This window comes from Puntigrus tetrazona, chromosome 22 (genome assembly GCF_018831695.1).
Source record: "Puntigrus tetrazona isolate hp1 chromosome 22, ASM1883169v1, whole genome shotgun sequence".
Classification (NCBI taxonomy): Eukaryota; Metazoa; Chordata; class Actinopteri; order Cypriniformes; family Cyprinidae; genus Puntigrus; species Puntigrus tetrazona.
Genome location: NC_056720.1, coordinates 9,438,596 through 9,456,475, shown reverse-complemented (window position 1 = coordinate 9,456,475; position 17,880 = coordinate 9,438,596). Strand labels below are relative to the sequence as shown.

The following is a 17,880-nucleotide window of genomic DNA, read 5'->3' as shown; positions in this document are numbered from 1 at the left end:
TTGCTTTTTAATTATTATTAGTAGTATTTTATTTTGTGAAAATCAACAGTGAGCAACAAATGCATTAGAGCTAAATTGGCACTTAAAAATATTTAGATGTAGAATATTTAACATCTACACATTTTCTTTCCACATGCAAAACACAACGCGGCAAACATTTATGCAAAACAGAAGAAAAAAAAAACGTTTTAAATAATGATTGTTTCAGACGCCATTACGTCAAAAGTAAACTCTCGCTGTTTCTGATGACGTTCAGCTGTAAAGAAAGATAATAAAGCAAAAAAAAAAAAAAAAGAAATGAAAGAAAGAAAGGAGAAGAATTGTGCATTGACAGCTGTGTTTACTACAAGTTTGCTACGAATGGAAAAGAGCAGCTTGGACATTCTTCAGAACATCTCCTTTTTGTGTTCCACAGGAGTCATAAATCGTCGAACTTATCATTAGGACACAAAAAACAAGCATTTTGAGGTTGAAGTAGTCTATTTAGCAATACACTACAGAAAATGAGTGAGCTGCCATTTGTAGACAGCGTTTCGATTTCTTCAATTTCGGTTCTTTTGCTGAATGTCTACCCGCTGCGTTATTAAATCTAGATATGATCTATTGATCAAAACCAACAACATGTAAGCTTTACTGGCACAGGGATGTGCGAACAGAAACAGAGACGGGGGAATAACCAGCATAAATGCACTGCCATTTTACACGAAACGCAAAATGCCGTAACATCAGTCCACATTTAAAACCATCTGGTCTGGTTTGGTCTGATCTGATCCATCAAACTGTCCGACACCAGTCTAGGGTGGGCCTTCGGCACACAAACCGCCAATTAAACAGCTCTTTCCTCCAAATATAGCGCTAAACGTTTCTTAGATAGTCGCTCGAGCCGAAATCAAGCCGATTCGACAGCCGTTGAGACGTAGTCGGAGTGAATGTGGAATAATGCAGCTGCTAGTAACATTAGCCATGTAGCAAAATATGCCATCAAAGCCTGGGATTAGAGATTAAAACACCGCGCCTTGTCGTCTAATCTCACCTTCTGGTTCTCCATGGTGAGCTGGTGTCTTTAAGGGTGAAGTCCTTTTAAAAGCGGCCCCGGTTCGCGAACGGCAAGGTAGAAGTACAAGCCTGTTTTGGGTTTGATCCTTCCAGCAGACGACTCGGCTCGGCCTCCGATCAGCGGCGTGTACGACAAGAGCGTAGAGGGAGGCGCTTCTCCGCGCAGCGCTGCTTCGGAATTCTCCTAAACCGCTTTCGTGAATCGCCGTCACCCGAGAAGCGTCTATTGTTGTTATTTCTAAGGACTGTTCTCCGCTCTTGTGAGGCTTTATGCGTTGTGACGTTAATGTGCTTTGATTTTTAAATAAAAAAAACTATTTATTTTACTTACGTACGCGCCCATTTAGTCTTCATTTTTAGCAACGCCACAACAAAATGTGCATATTTATGCATAACGTAATATGGGATTTTTCAGTTTTGCGCGTAGGCTACGATACATTTTATTCACTTTTTTTGTTTGTTCTTAGCAGGTTGTTTTAGAAGTCTAATCTGAAAATCGCATAAAAACAGGTTTTTAATTTGTGTACATTTATCCCCTTTACAGATCAAGAATGTCACTTGGTTTGATAATTCATCCTTATTCCCCCACCTTTTGTAATTTTCTAAATTGTAGTTTGTTTTCTTTGATATGCCATTTTTCAAAATTACTGTTTACTGATTAACAAAAGCAAACAAATTATATATATATATATATATATATATATATATATATATATATATATATATATATATATATATATATATATATATATATATATCCCTTTTTAAAGATTTCATTTGCACTTTTCTGCTTTTTTCTTTGCATCGGTGTGTTTGTGCGCACAAATAACTCCCCTTTTGTCATGTAATTTTACCAAGTCCTAGATTAAATTCCTAAATTCTTGCCTTAAGACATCAGTCTGATCGAGTGTATGTACTTAATCTGGCACGAAGAGCTTGTGACATAAAAACTAAATAGATCGCTTGAGTCATCCCAAACTTGTGGCACATGACACATGGCTCGAATTCAGACATAAGACATATTGTCCAAATCAAAAAAAGATAAATAAAAAAAATAATCACAGCTGCAATCTTGACAGTAATTTGGTTTATTTTCCATTTTAATGTAACCTGATAAAAGGCAAAACAGCTGTTGTGACTTCATGGATGTGTAAATGTCACATAACCACACTCGAAAAAGGCATCTTAATCACAGTATGGGAAAACATAAGGCATTTCCAAACTAGCCGTATGACTTGAGTCAAACAATCAAATATAAATGGACTTTCACCGGTGAAAACAACTGACCATCTAAAACACTGCGCACCATTGCATTTTTCCACTGAAGAGCTATAATAACTCAGCAATGCAATGATTAGTTTACATAATTTTTATATATATATATATATATATATATATATAAAAACTGTTATTTGAATAATTTCTCAATTCATGAAATGCTTAATAGATGCATTTGCATAACTGCTATATATACGGCAATCTGAACACGTTGATCAAACTGCACAACTTCACACCCGTCAGCCCTGGCGTAAAATATTGCAGGATAGGACTAGAGGTGTGACGTGTGAAATGTTTACAAATTGAAATAAAGATGACAGCCGCCCTCCTTTGGTATCCGCACGATCCGAAGCGAATCCGTGTTTTTTTTTTTTTTTTTCCTTCACCCCAAAAAAAAAAAAAAAAAACTTGCCCTTTTATCTCAAGTCAGGGATCTGGCTCAACAGACGGTGGGCATTTAGTGTGGATCCCAGAGAATAACCATCAGAGGAAGCCGAAGACACACTGATCCCTCACCATCCCTTTTCCGTAGGAGCGGATCACACGATCAGCGCCCAAATAAATCACTTCCGTGGAAAACGTGAATTTAGACAGTGGATAATAAGAAGAAGAAGAAGAAAAAGAGGAGGGACAAACAAACAAGAAATCCCCCAAAACAAGGAAAAGGAATGTTACCTAGAGATTCACGCTTCTACGGGACGTCTAGAATTAGCGTGGAAATCACAACGAGGTAAAAAGAGGAAGGAGCCGTAGCCATAGCACAACACACAGGAGCAAAGCCGAGATAAATAGAGGGGAACTGAAGCCCAAGGGTGGGGGTAGAGCCGAGGAGAAGTGGGGTCACAGGTTCTGACAGCACTGAAATTTGTTGCCCTTTAAACCGTCGGTAGTGGGCGGCACGCTGATGTCCACTACGTTGTTGCCGGGAGACTCGTCGTGCATGGACCTGTCGGCGATCTGCTTCTGCGATACGATCCGATAGATTTCTGTAACGAAAAGAGGCATGTTACGAGACTTTCGACGCACAACGGGAAGGCGGGGGGAATGTTAATGCCGTTCGGTGGCCACAATCGTTGAAAATATTTCTAGAGGTATCCGCTGATCTGTAGTTTCACGAAAGGACAAAATATTTCCCCATGCCGATGTTGGACACAAGGATGTGGTTCATTCGTTGAGTCGATCTGGTCAAAATCTGGTCATTGCAATAAGAATTTGTGTGTTCGGAAATTTCGCATTTGGGAGAAATAGTTCCCCCTATAAATTACACAGCAATTTCTCTGACTTGGCAAAAAGACTTCCCCTAAGCAGATTTATCAATTACAATATGCTGTAATTTCAATAGGAAGGTTCGTTATTAGTCGCCGAACTGAATCATGGATCAACTGTGTTGCAGAAGCTGATAAACTTTACAGCCGTCAGCCATTGAGATCGCTTTTTGTAAATATGTATGTGACCGTACATTTAATCACGACCAGGACCCACCTGTTAGTATGTTTTTAAATGCCTCCTCCACATTCGTGGAGTCCAAAGCTGATGTTTCGATGAAGGAGAGATTGTTCTTCTCTGTGTAACACAAGAGCAGAGATAATTTAACACATCATTTGTTTAAAAAATATTATTGGTTTTTTTTGTACTAAACATGAAAATGCAGGAGGAGACGCTTACCTGCGAAAGCTCTGGCCTCGTCGGTGGGAACGGCCCTGAGGTGCCTCAAGTCGCTCTTGTTGCCCACCAGCATGATGACGATGTTGTTATCGGCGTGATCCCGCAGCTCCTTCAGCCAGCGCTCCACATTCTCGTAAGTCAGATGCTTTGCAATGTCATAGACCAAAAGAGCTCCAACTGCACCCCGGTAGTATCTGCAAAGGAGACCCGCGTTAAAACATACGATAAAATGTATGGTCAAATAACACATTCGCACAGACAAGATAAAAAAAAAAAAAAAAAAGCAAAAAAGTGTAAATGTTCTGACAATGATTCAACCATGATTCTTTACTGAGTTGCTCAGTATGGATTAAAAGAAATAATAAAAATTATTATACCATCTTTAAATGATTTTATCATTAACTGTAATGGAACATGCATCGAATAATCTCATCAATTAATGCATTTTATTTTTTATGTATTTTTATAATTACAGTATTATAACACCATATACTGTAGTTTTAGTATACAATCAAAGACTACCCGAGGAAAAATGCAAGGCTTAAAATGGCCAATCAATCACAAGAAGCCTTCTAAATAAAATAGCCAATCGCTGATCTATGAAGATCCGGTTGCTATAGAAACAGTGAGCATTAATTGGATGCTTTGGAAGAATTTGATGTTTCCCAATACAAAGAGATAGGGGCTGCTTATATAAATAAATAAAAAAATAATAATAATAATAATAATAATATATATATATATATATATATATATATATATATATATATATATATATATATATATATATATATATATATATATATATATATATATACTAAGTTTTATTTTAAATTTTAACAATAATAATCCAAGAAAGGTACTTTCACATAATTCGTTTTAATCATTTTCAGTAAACATTTTGGTCATCATATTTTCTAAATATCTAATATAATAATTAGATTAATAACACTATTTTAGTCTGCTCCATATCAATTACATATTAACTAAAATTAATTGATAAAGCCAAAATTAATGTATAAAATTAATAAAAAATTAAGTTTTATATTATATATTACATAAAATGATTACGAATGTGACAGTATAATACTTTCCACATTATTTTTAAAAAGAAAACTAATGCATTTATTATTTAATAGATCTAAAACAAATATTACAAACAATTAACTAAAAGTTTTAAATAGAATTATGATGATAACTGGAGTAAATGCAGGGGTCCATAGAGAATGTGGAGTGAGAATTAATTGGCCCATACAGGTGATGGCCCATCAAGATAATGGGTACGAGCCAGACGGCCACACAAAGGACATTTCATCTTGTGTATTGAGGATCCTACAGCGCCAAACTCTGGTATAAAATTTAGTCTCACAGAACTCTGGATTGACAAATAATTTCTTCTTCATATACTCACGCTGATGTGATCGCTCTGTAGCGTTCCTGTCCCGCTGTATCCCAGATCTGGGCTTTTATGGTCTTGCCGTCTACTTGGATGCTGCGTGTTGCGAACTCCACGCCAATGGTGCTCTTGCTCTCCAGGTTGAACTCATTGCGAGTGAAACGGGACAACAGGTTACTCTTCCCCACACCAGAGTCTCCAATGAGCACCACTAGAAAAAACAAAAAAATCCCGTAAGACTGTCGCTTCACAGCTGCTCTTATGAAAGCCATATCCATAGGGAAGATATCATATCCATCACCACATGAAACGAAGACCACAGAACAGAAACAATCTACCATGTGAGTCCCTGAAAGTAAGCCACGAACCAAAGTGTGCACCCAAAGCGCAATACAACGTCATCATTTGAAAGGCAGAAAGACACTAGATTAGCCATCCTGGTGACGTCTACATGACGAGGCCATAGAGATAAGAGAGAAGCCGCAATCTGCCAACACACACTTCCACTGTTTCCCTTCACTCCATCAATTTGACACCATAAAAACTAAAATACAGGCCTAAACAAATCGCATAAAGAACGAGAACGCATAGAAAATATCAGTCAGCTCATACTGTGTCCGTTGCGACGTGGTCAGCATTCATTTTCTCTAGAGGAAACCTGAAGTAATTCACAAAACGGTTGTTGATACACCAGAGAACTAAAAATTGTTCAAAACTTTCAACAAAAAAACCCCCCCACACATTTCAAAAATAACCAAAGTGGGACATCTGTAAAACCTCAACAGAAATCTGCGGCTTTGTCACATACTGTAAACCTTTTTAAAGTGTGTAAAAACAGGAAGCTGATGTGAGAAGCAACTTTTACACGCACACACACACATATATACACATCTATATATATATAGATATAGATATATATACACACACACACACACACACACACACACACACGCAGATAATGCAATTTGACGCATCCAAAATATGTACAGTGACGTCACCGTCATCTACAGTTGTCAATTTCACATTACAGTTTGTGGCAGCTTAATGATTTACCTGAATCACCCGGTGTAAAAGATACAGAAACGCTTACAATTGCAGGCTGATGGCCAAATTAGGCTAGTTTGAACACCAAGAAGCGACTCTTGTGTAATAAACGACAAAAAAGTTTCCTACGGCCTAGCAACAAAATATTAAGCAATACATAGCTACTAAACAACTACAAAAGTTGACGTAGTTCGACGTTTAGGTTATAAAAGCAAAGCCCGCTGAAGTGAGCTGAACATATTTAGTCTGTTGTTTAGGTATGAACTGGTTGCGTTAAAGCAGCTAGTTATTTAACTCACTTTAGTTTGGAAGCTATCTAGCTGCTTGGCTAACATAACGTTAAGTACATAAGCGAACTGCGTTGTCGTTTTTCATACAGTCGAAAAGACACGTAAACGATTAAACTCAATATTCAAATCGAATCTACTTTTAGATCTCGATTCGTTAAAAGTCACCGGTTATTATTTCGATAGCTAACGCCAGTGATCTAGCTTTCCTGCTAACCCTGCTAGCCACAGGCATCAGGAAACTTGCAGTTTTCGTTGATAACAAAGAAAAACAAAACACGACTATTCTTGTTTGCGATGCATAATAAAATACTAACCTTTAAATAAATAATCATATTCGTCGTCACGGGTCCCCATGGTCGGTTTTCCGCACTAAAACGTTGTTGTTGGGCGACGGACCTCTCCTGATTAGCGATGTCCGATTCGTCAATGAATCGTTTTCATGAGTCGAATCTTTTTAATGACCGTTTGAACCGAATCAGACTGAACGGTTCATTCGCGAACCCGGAATCTGATTTGGTTTTAATATAACCGTTTTTGGACATGGGCTTACAGGAAATATTCGACATTTAAATGTTAACTGCACAAATAAAGCTTGAAAAATATAAAATTAAAATAGTGAAAATAATAATAATAATAATAATAATTCCAGAAGTTTCGATATCTGAGTGCTGTTCAGCAGTTCACATTGCATTATTTTTTATTACGGTTATTTATTTTATTACGCTTTTGTTAACGTTCGTTTTTGTAATTGTGCTAAGTAATTGTGATTAACTCCGGATAATTGTTAGAACCCTGGTTTTAAAATAAAAACAAATAAATACTGAAGTCTTAAATTTTTCAGTTTTGGGTCACGCCCACCGACCCCTTGAGAACCAATGTATTATTAGGAAAGGAGATTGACACTCAAGACGGACAAATAACGTTCCTGCATCCTATAAACGGGGCGGGGCTTCAAACGTAGTTCAGGTTCTGCTTATGATCGTCGTAACTTTAAGGATACAGAAGATTTATTGCACAAATAAGCTTGAAAAGGGTAAACATCACGGTCGATCGTCAAGGTATTACATTTTAATTTGTAACTATTCTACATTTTGAACATGGGCGTTTACAGTGACGCATCGTTTTTGAACGGTTTTGTGGCGTTTTGCCTTTATTATTAAGACAGTATAAGACGATATTCTTCGCGTCAGTGAATAAATGCATAGATATGAAATGGTGGAAGAGTTTGCCTTTGGCGTGGAGCAGGTTTTAGAAATCCTCCCACGACTATTTTCCCCCCTTTATTAAAATCAGGGATGTCAAATAGTAGTCGTATATGCAGATCTCCGCAATCGTTTAATCGACTACATTACTAATATATATATATATATATATATATATATATATATATATATATATATATATATATATATATATATATATATATATATATTACTAATAATAACTAATTATTATTTAATCACAGTGATTGTCGTTCTAGTCACCATTTCCATTTATGTTGTGTGCCAATTTCTGTCTCTTCTGATAATATCATTTCTTCGTATCATTATCGAGTAATCCATTTTTTTTGCAGGGGGGGTTAAAATAGCAGTTTTCACCTGAGATTCAGAACCAATTTACAGGAGGTAAAAATAACTTCAGAAAGATGACAGCACCATAATGTTATTTTCACACAGAGACTGGCAGGTCTGTCTGTAAAAAACTGTGGACTTGAGCAATGAGTCAAAACTGGCACATGTTTGCAGGCCTGTGACTCAAAAAGTATTAAAGATATCTTAATGTCCTAAACTTTCTTTTCCACATGTCTTTATTTGTAAGGCCTTATATGGTTTGGTTGCATAGATATTTGAATCTCAGTATGGCTCCGTGGGCAAAAAGTTCTTCAGACATTTCTCTCTAAATAGCCACATATATAACCTATAATAAAATAAACATGAACCATATTTATCTACTGTTAGTATTACTGCTCAAATTATGAAAAATGTATTTTAAAATATTTTACAAATGCACCCTTGCCCCATTCACCTTCTCCCTTATGTTTCCTCCATCTCTGTACATCTCTGTTGGTGGCTTTACATCCACTAGCTTTACTAACTTAACTTTACATCCACTAAACCATCCTCTTTGGTGGTTTTACATCCAGTAACCTTCGCTTGGTTTACAACATCACATGCGTCACAGTTTGCGATGATCAATAATTAATAGGAGCCCCAAGCAGACAGTGCCAACAATATATTGGGAAAATATTCTATATAAATACTCTATATAAATTACACATCCATTCAAAAATCAGCAACCATAAACGTAAAGAAACGAAGTTGCTTGTCAGCTTTTTCCTAACAATCAACCATCGTTTTAAAATAAGCCCAAAATAAGTGATTTCACCAAAATAGAACCACTGGGGTCTAAGGGAAGAATAATGTGGCTAGCAACATTATCATGTGAATATCATCCAATTAGTGTTATATAATTAGGCCTATTTCACAACGGAAAACTGCAAAAATGTAAAAAGTGAACACTACAGTGATATTAGTTAATGAATGATAAACTAACAATGAATATTTCTTTACAGCATTATTAATACTGTTTAATGTTCATTTATGACTAAATGAACCTTTAGTCATAAATGAACTAAATTATGACCTTTCCCAAGACTTTTATAAACAGACAAAGCAAATGTGCAGAGAAAGGCTTGACATGTGATAAACTGACAAACTTTAATGAAATATACATATATATATATATATATATATATATATATATATATATATATATATATATATATATATACACACACACACACACACACACATATATATATATATATATATATATATATATATATATATATATATATATATATATATATATATATATATATATATATATAATTGTTTTGTCTTAAAAATGCGAAAAAGGTTTGGGGAAGACATGGCTCCCATCGCTTCTGACTTAACAGAAGAGCAAAGAAAGCAGCTCTGTGCCTTACTCGGGGATGCAGAACTGACCCTTCTCTACAACGCTTCAGTTCATGGATATCAAGCTTCTGCCTTCCACCAGAGATGTGACAATCAGGGTCCTACTTTACTTGTAGCTTACAACCGATCAGGCTACGTCTTTGGTGGATACACTAGTGTGGATTATGCTCAGAGTGAGACGTATATTATAGATAAAGAAGCTTTCCTGTTCAGCATTCGATATGGAACCTCTCTCTGCAGCAAAGTTAACAATGGATGTTCTGCACGTTATGATGATGCTGGAACGCCCAACTTTGGCCGACAGTTTTACTTTTGCTCCGGGAATCAACCAGTTGTGGAATATCATTGGGGAGAGTCGTTCAGTTTTAATGCCGAAAAGTTGTGTGGGAACAACACTGACCGAATGTGAGGTGTACAAAGTCAAACAAAGTAAGTCAGTTATCAGAAAAAGAGTATCTCTCATTAGGTCCAGTCTTTTAAATTCAACTATCATACTATTGATTTGTTTGTTTCTGTTATTAGCTCAGCATATGTTTTACAATAATATCTGCTCAAACCTTTACAGTCCTTCAGGTTAGTGTGAAAGAGAAGCCATGGAGAACTATTCTTTGGACAGAAAAGTATATTTTCACTTTGTTGTGTTCAAGTTGTGTTCTGTTTTGTAGACAAAAAGATGACCTCATGGAGATGATTAGGAAATTTAAACCCCTGATGAAGTCTGTGAGTAAGGTTCGAATCCTAATGATCGGTCCTGTAGGAGCTGGAAAATCCAGTTTCTTCAACTCCCATCAACTCCATCTTCATGGGCCGCATGACCAGCAAAGCCATGTCAGGATCTGCAGGAACTAGTGTCACCACGCAGGTACGGATTTAACAGTTAGTTAGTTTGAAGAACGGCTCTCGATGACTTCGGGTCTTGATGTGATTCTCTTCTTGGTTGGTAGTATCGCACATATCAAGGGAAAGATGGTCCTGAAAGAAAGCCGTTGCCGTTTGTGTTGTGTGACACCATGGGAGTCGAGGAGCAATCAGGTGCAGGACTGAATATTGAGGACATCAACAGCATTCTTCAAGGTCAAGTACCAGACCGCTATAAAGTAAGAGCACTCTAAACCCGATTAAGTTGAAATTTCTTAAAAAACTTGAGGAAACTGGTTTAAGTAATATTTACTTGACAACTTGAAGTAATCATCACTTAAATCACTTAAGTCATTTCAACAACTATTTTAAGGTAAATTTACTCATGACTTAGTATAGCTACTCATTGACTCCCAGAGTGCAGTGAGGCAGAATAAATTATGCAATTGCTTTGTTTTACAGTTGTTTTTATGAGCAAAATTAAATTTGCTGTCTTGTGTCAGTAGTAGCACAGCACAAAGAGCAAATAAAATTCTTATGCAATTAATAAAAATAAATAAAATTTAATTGTTACTATTGTTGTGATTGGTGTGTTGAATGATTATGACTTCAGCGTACACCACAATTCTTATATCAGGTATATATTAAAACAAGTATTCAATCGTCCAAATTAAAAGCTTCTTAAGTGGTTTATGAAAAACATCAAAAGTGTAAAAGGGTGATGAACACAAAAAATATATTAATAGAAAAATAATAACTATGTAACAAATTAAAACATAGGTCACCTTCTAAAAGCAAACTATTTAATATCTTTCTTCCCTTGAAATCAAATAACTCTGATTTCATGTTGCATCGCTGCGTAAATAGGAAGTAAATCAGTAAAACAGTGTAGAAAACAGTGTGCCCAACCAAAGGGAACACTAATCACTATAATGGTAAATTTTTTAAAAAGTTATGCGATGTTCAGTTGTATTGAAAATTCAACACTGAAGATGACTTTGTGAAACCAGTGATCTCAACTATTAAAACATAACAGACATGGAGGAATTCTTCTTCTTCTGTTATGTTGTGCATTAGCAACATATTAGTGCACTCCTGCCTCTATTTTAAGTAATTGTCATTCAGAGCAGAAAGTAAATTGTTTCGTTAAATTCTCTTGATTCAGTTCAACCCTACAGCACCATTTAAACCTGATGATCAAAAAGCCTCCAGACCTGCATCTCTGCAGGAGAAGATCCACTGTGTGGTCTACGTGATCGACGCCACCAAAATCTCCCTCATGTCTGATAAACTCGAGGAGAAACTTGCTTCTATACGTAGTCAGATAAACTCACTGGGTAAGCTAACAAACAACATTTTAGATAACTCTCTGCCTATGCACAATGTTCCATAATGGGCTGAAAGTTTCTTCAAAATATATCAGCCATTCCCCAGATCGCCTTGATGACCAAAGTAGATGAAACATGTCCTCACGTGCAGAAAGACCTTCAAAGCCTCTACGCAAGCTCCTACATCAAGTCAAAGGTGAGAGGTGGTCACATGATCAGACGGTCTGTAGATACAGGACTCAGAGTGAGTGAGGTGTTGTTTTGTGCTGGTTCTGCAGGTTCAGGAGGTGAGCTCTCGGTTGGGTGTGCCGGTGTCTTGTGTGTTACCGGTGAAGAACTACAGTCAGGAGCTGGAGCTCAACTGTGACGTCCTGCTGCTCTCCGCTCTACAGCAGATGCTTCGCTTCGCAGACGACTATCTAGATGATGATCCCATGTAGGCCATATAATGTGCTGCATAGACATGGGTTTACACTGATCAGCCGTAATAATAAAACTACTGAAATTAGATGAGAATTACATTGCTTTTATCATTACAATAGCATCTGTCAAGGTGTCGGATGTTTTATATTTATATTGCCTTAAGTCCAGGCAGAGGATGGTCGCAGTAGTTCAGTCTAGATGTGTTGGGCCTAATCTTCCTTAAGTTAGGCATTGCAAACCAACAGTGATTAGTACCTACCAAATGTAGTGTAAGAAATGACGAGCAGGGAACTAGAAACAGGCTCATGGGCGCACAAGGCTCATGGATCCATGTGGGGAGCCTACATAGAATAGCTACTGTAGCTAAAATTGCTGATAAACAGAATGCTAGCCATGATAAAAACGTCAAAGACGGGTACTAGTCAACATTTAAAGTGGATCAAAACCTTTCATCATAGCAGTCCTAAAATCAAAAACAAAATGCATTCTTGTCTTAGGACAACTTTGATGAACCATTTTGATCCTTTTTGATCCATGTTGACTACTGTACACTGGTCAGAGTGCTTATGAATTGTTCAGGATTGGTTTGAGGAACTAACAATTAGGCCACGCATAACAATTTGACTTTAAAGATCTGTTAGGCTGGGTACACACAAAAAGATAATGCTGATTTTGGTCCAATTTCTCCCCTTCTGAAAATCCTAGGTAATGTCCCGATGATCTTGGTGGTTTTGATTGTCTCGTTGGATTTTCCTGTGGTGTGATGTGTGTTAAGAGTGGCTGAATCTGCCCGGAAGTGTTGAATATTTACGATCTGAAATCCTAACTTGTGGGGGGAACCAGGAGGAAAAAAGTGCAGATGATCTAATATCCAATCAGAAAGCGATCTGACAGAAGACCGAGGCTTAATAAGAAACACAGTCAAGTGCATGCCCCTTGATCAGCATAATGAGTCAGATAATTGCAAAGATTGTTATCCTGTTCTTTTTGTCCAGTTTAGTTCTTTCAGGAACATTACGGCAAATGCAAAGTTCATAAAACGGCATGTTCAATTTTGCCATGTCTTAAAAAATGAATCACTTTTTTTCATGATTAATTGCATATTAATAATTAATATGGTCATTAATTTACATAGATCTTCCGAATAAATGTAGAGAATAAATGTATTATTCTATGCATTTTGAAGCAGACAATACCAAAACATTAGGATACTGTAGTAATTTTATTGATTTGAAACAGTTTAGCGGATATAGCCTAATAATAGATATTCTAAAACTGTTGTGTGTCTCGTGCTTTATTCCATTTATCCTTTTTTTTTATTTTGTGCCACTTTCAGTTTCATTTCCAGCTAAACGGACTTGTTTCTGTCGAAGTGTCGCTCACCCTTTTTTTTGTTCTTTAATAATAAAAGTCTGCGAGAGTAATTATATCTATTCAGCATTACTACGCCAATAATGAATCATTTTAGCGTTTACATCTTTTAATACCTAAACCCTTTAACCTTCACCCCTAAAAGGAGTTCATCAAAAAATAATTAACGTACAATTCTCACTAGTAGACATCTAATGAATAGCTTTCAGCACTTCTTATGATTCGTTTTTTGTCAGTCCATGGTAAATCACAAATTAAATTCGGATAACTATTTGAGTTTTTTTGCAATAATAAACATTACTGTTACTTCATGCTTTGACTGTTTTGTAAAATGCTTTTGGTTGTGTCTATTATATTTGAGACAAAGATGTAGCACTGATTCAGCGGAAATAACTTAGTTAACGCTGTTAAAATACACAACAACATTGCTTCAAACAGCTACTTAAGAATATTTTCGCTCGGAGCGAAGAGTTTCGTTTTCGAGTCCGGCTCGTTTGATTGGATGAAGGAGAGGAGGCTCTGGATGTAAAGCATTTCGTTATTTCTTCAGAGACGAGGGAAATGCGAAAGACAAAGGTAAGATACGTAGACGAAATTATTCAAAACGTAGAAAAAAAAAAAATTTAGCGCACAAATAAACAATATTTTTGTACCATAAATGAGACTAGCCTACGTTTTCCCGTTTCGAATCGGGCTGATTAGTTTCGGTTGTTTCAGAAAACAATCATCCGACTGAATTGAAATCATATCCTTTTTTTTCTTATTTAGATGTATTCATCTTTCGGGGCACCCATCACTCCACTCGCTTCTAAATTAACAGAAAAGCAAAGAGAAGTGCTCCGTGACCTGCTGGGCAACCTGGATCTGACCCTTCTCTACAAAGCTTCAGTTCACGGATATCAAGCTTCTGCCTTCCACGAGCAATGCGACAATCAGGGTCCCACTTTACTTGTAGCTTACAACCGATCAGGCTACGTCTTTGGTGGATACACTAGTGTGGATTATTCTCAGAGTGGGCAGTATATTATAGATGATCAGGCTTTCCTGTTCAGTTTTAAAGATGGAGCCCCTCTCTGCATCAGAGCTAAAAGCGGACACTATGCACGCTGTGATGACACTGGAGGGCCCAACTTTGGCCGACAGTTGTACTTTTGCTACAACAATCATCCACTTGTAAAAAAGGTATATCTTTATGATAAAGAGGAAGCATTCAGTTTTAGTCCTTCCACGCTATATAAGGATGACACTTGGCTGACTGAGTGTGAAGTGTACAAAGTGGAACAGAGTAAGACAACTATCAGAAAAAATATAGTATTGGACAGTAAATCCATATTGTAACTCCAGTCTCTTTTATAATTGCTAATCTAATCGTTTACTGAAACAGGAAGCACTCTGTCAGAGCCTCTGGTCATTGCAGAGAAGCCGTGGAGGAATGTTGTGTGGACAGCTAAGTATGTTTTCATGTTGCTGGATTCATTCAGTAATAAGATACAGTTTAAGTTTGAACTACTCTTTTGCAGACGAAGAGAAGAGCTCATGGAGATGATCAGGGATTATAAACCCCTGATAAAGTCTGTGAGTAAGGTTAGAATCTTAATGATCGGTCCTGTAGGAGCTGGAAAATCCAGTTTCTTCAACTCCATCAACTCCATCTTCACGGGTCACGTGACCAACAAAGCCATGTCAGGATCTGCAGGAACTAGTGTCACCACGCAGGTACGGATTTAATAAGAGTTCAAGAAACATTTCTCAATGATTTCAGCTCTTATTGTGATTTTTTTCTTGTTGGGAAGTTTCGCACATATCCAGTAAAAGACGGTCGTGGAGGAAAGCCGTTGCCATTTGTGTTGTGTGACACCATGGGACTCGAGGAGCAATCAGGTGCAGGACTGGATATTGAGGACATCAGCAGCATTCTTCAAGGTCACGTACCAGACCGCTATAAAGTAAGTGCTCTCAAGTAAATAAAGGAAGATTCTGATTAAATATTTTTTAATGTACGACATTTTAAATCCTCTTGATTCAGTTCAACCCCACGGCACCATTACCTGTTGAGGAAAATGCACTCACACCTGTATCTGGGTGTATCCACTCTGTGGTCTACGTGATCGACGCCACCAAAATCTCCATCATATCTGACAAACTAGAGAAGAAACTTCTTTCCATACGCAAAAATGTGAACTCACTGGGTGAGTGAGCTGTTAGGCTATACAGTATAAACAAATAACTATAATCTATGAAAGAACCAATTCTTGCCCTATTGCAATGTCCTTAACAAGCTAAAAGCTTTCTTTTTTTTTTCACAATTTCAGACATTCCCCAGATCGTCCTGATGACCAAAGTAGATGAAGCCTGTCCTCTAGTGGAGAAGGACCTTCAAAGCCTCTACGTCAGCTCCTACATCAAGTCAAAGGTGAGAGGTGGTCACATGATCAGACGGTCTGTAGATACAGGACTCAGAGTGAGTGAGGTGTTGTTTTGTGCTGGTTCTGCAGGTTCAGGAGGTGAGCTCTCGGTTGGGTGTGCCGGTGTCTTGTGTGTTACCGGTGAAGAACTACAGTCAGGAGCTGGAGCTGGAGCTCAACTGTGACGTCCTGCTGCTCTCCGCTCTACAGCAGATGCTCAACTTTGCAAACGACTATCTGGATGAAGTTGGTTCCATGTAGGACAATTTATTAAAGTGCTACTAGCACAGCTTTATCTCACCTTTGTAGCTGATTTAACATGATATCTTTGCGAGAAATGTACTATTAAAAAAAATATTTACTATTTAATTTAGACACTCTTATTCTTATTCTCTTATTCTTAATCTTATTCTTACAGCGCTACTCTGTGCTGTTTGTCCACTTCTTTCAAAATCATACCCATTCAATAAAAGACAATGCAAACAAAGATCTTTTTTCTTACCACTTAAACATGCTGCATTGTTGCGGTAATAGTTGCTTAGAACATTTCCTTAAAGGGGCGGGGGAATGTTTTATATCTGATCAAAAAACAAACAACCAAAAAGACAAATGACATAGTTCTAAAAGTTATGTTCATTGGTCGAAGGATAGAGAGATAAATGTCGATCACTCAAAAAAAGCTAATTTAGCAGAAAAACTTTCACCCTGTTAGACAGGATGGAAATTATAATAGAATGAGTATTATTTATTGTACACTGCAAATTAATCTACCTCCATAAAACTTTTGAATGGTAATGTGCATAAATACAGTTGTGTCGTTTTAAATTTCACAAATATATTACCAATATTGCACAATATTACTGTTTTTGCTGTATTTTTGATTAAGCCCTGGTGAGCAGAAGAGACTTACTGATCTAAGATTTTTCTACAGTAGTGGATATATAATATACATAAAATATACATAAAATACTGCGCAGAAACATCCAGCTTCCAGGTCTCTAGTAGAGAACCTGAGTTTGGAGGAAAACAAAAATACCACCCAATACCCTAGTTTACTGTGTTACATAGAAATGACTCTGTGAACTCTCGTTAAAAGAAGGTGTGTTTCAGTTTTTGGCACAGACGCAAAAAGTTAGAAACGTCAGCTTCACTTCTGATTTACCAGAAGAGCAAAGTAAGCAGCTCTGTGCCTTGCTCTGGGATTTGGATCTGACTCTTTTCTACAAAGCTTTAGTTCATGGATATCAAGCTAATGATTTCCAAATCGAACTGGTGAAATTGATGCACAAGAAGAAGCCACAAGGCATAGGGTGCAGGGGGTGTAAACTTTTAACCCAAATGATGCGTACATTTTTATTTTAAGCAAAGAATATTAAGAATATTAAGCAAACTCAAAGGACGTTTTGCATTGCATAAGAACCTTATTGGTGTTCCAAAGTATTACACGGGAGTACATTATATATTATGTTGTGTAATCTAACGAAATATGTTACAATTTAGCTAATCAAGGACTTGTTGATCTGGGTTTTATTTGAAATCAGATCACTATACTTCTTTGTGAGCATTTATATATAGCAATGTATTCTGAAAATAGCAGAGTTTTAGTGATATGCTATTTACACTAAGTGCCACCTGCACTAGAGACCTGCGCGGGACAGATTTTTCAGTCCCGCTCCAGCAACAATATAGATTATTTTTTTCCGCTCCCGCCCGCATGTAAACATTAAAACTGTGCACACATCACGCTTCAGACCTGAAGCTCCAGACTTGTGGCTGCTGTATGCGAGT

General features: G+C 37.0%; 4 protein-coding genes across 5 annotated transcripts in view; 2 read left to right on the top strand and 2 right to left on the bottom strand.

Moving 5' to 3' along the window:
- Window positions 1-1,638, bottom strand: part of march2 (membrane-associated ring finger (C3HC4) 2) — a 9,670-nt gene extending 8,032 nt beyond the window's left edge. The window contains 1 exon segment of the mRNA XM_043223193.1: window positions 1,034-1,638. The gene's annotated coding sequence lies outside the window, so the exon portion shown is untranslated.
- A 490-nt stretch (window positions 1,639-2,128) lies between these two features.
- On the bottom strand, window positions 2,129-7,187 carry rab11ba (RAB11B, member RAS oncogene family, a). 2 transcript variants are annotated; one of them, XM_043223186.1, is made up of 5 exons: window positions 7,044-7,187; window positions 5,411-5,606; window positions 4,000-4,193; window positions 3,817-3,897; window positions 2,129-3,320 (listed from the first exon to the last, which is right to left on the bottom strand). In XM_043223186.1, exons 1-5 carry the CDS (start codon window positions 7,081-7,083, stop codon window positions 3,175-3,177), a joined length of 657 nt encoding a protein of 218 aa, XP_043079121.1. In that variant the 5' UTR covers window positions 7,084-7,187; the 3' UTR covers window positions 2,129-3,174. The 2 variants fall into 2 exon arrangements, with proteins under 2 accessions (XP_043079121.1, XP_043079122.1); XM_043223187.1 differs by lacking the exon at window positions 7,044-7,187 and adding an exon at window positions 6,008-6,025.
- Window positions 7,188-10,231: 3,044 nt separating this feature from the next.
- LOC122328209 (interferon-induced protein 44-like) lies at window positions 10,232-12,401 on the top strand. Its single transcript, XM_043223917.1, is given in 6 exon segments — window positions 10,232-10,493; window positions 10,495-10,569; window positions 10,652-10,804; window positions 11,731-11,902; window positions 11,989-12,089; window positions 12,172-12,401. Coding segments are annotated over 6 exon segments (768 nt in total). The 5' UTR covers window positions 10,232-10,388; the 3' UTR covers window positions 12,334-12,401.
- Window positions 12,402-14,105: 1,704 nt separating this feature from the next.
- On the top strand, window positions 14,106-16,570 carry LOC122328207 (interferon-induced protein 44-like). The gene is made up of 8 exons (XM_043223916.1): window positions 14,106-14,263; window positions 14,456-14,972; window positions 15,072-15,138; window positions 15,208-15,403; window positions 15,481-15,633; window positions 15,714-15,876; window positions 16,000-16,100; window positions 16,183-16,570. Exons 1-8 carry the CDS (start codon window positions 14,249-14,251, stop codon window positions 16,351-16,353), a joined length of 1,383 nt encoding a protein of 460 aa, XP_043079851.1. The 5' UTR covers window positions 14,106-14,248; the 3' UTR covers window positions 16,354-16,570.
- The last annotated feature ends 1,310 nt before the right edge of the window (window positions 16,571-17,880 follow it).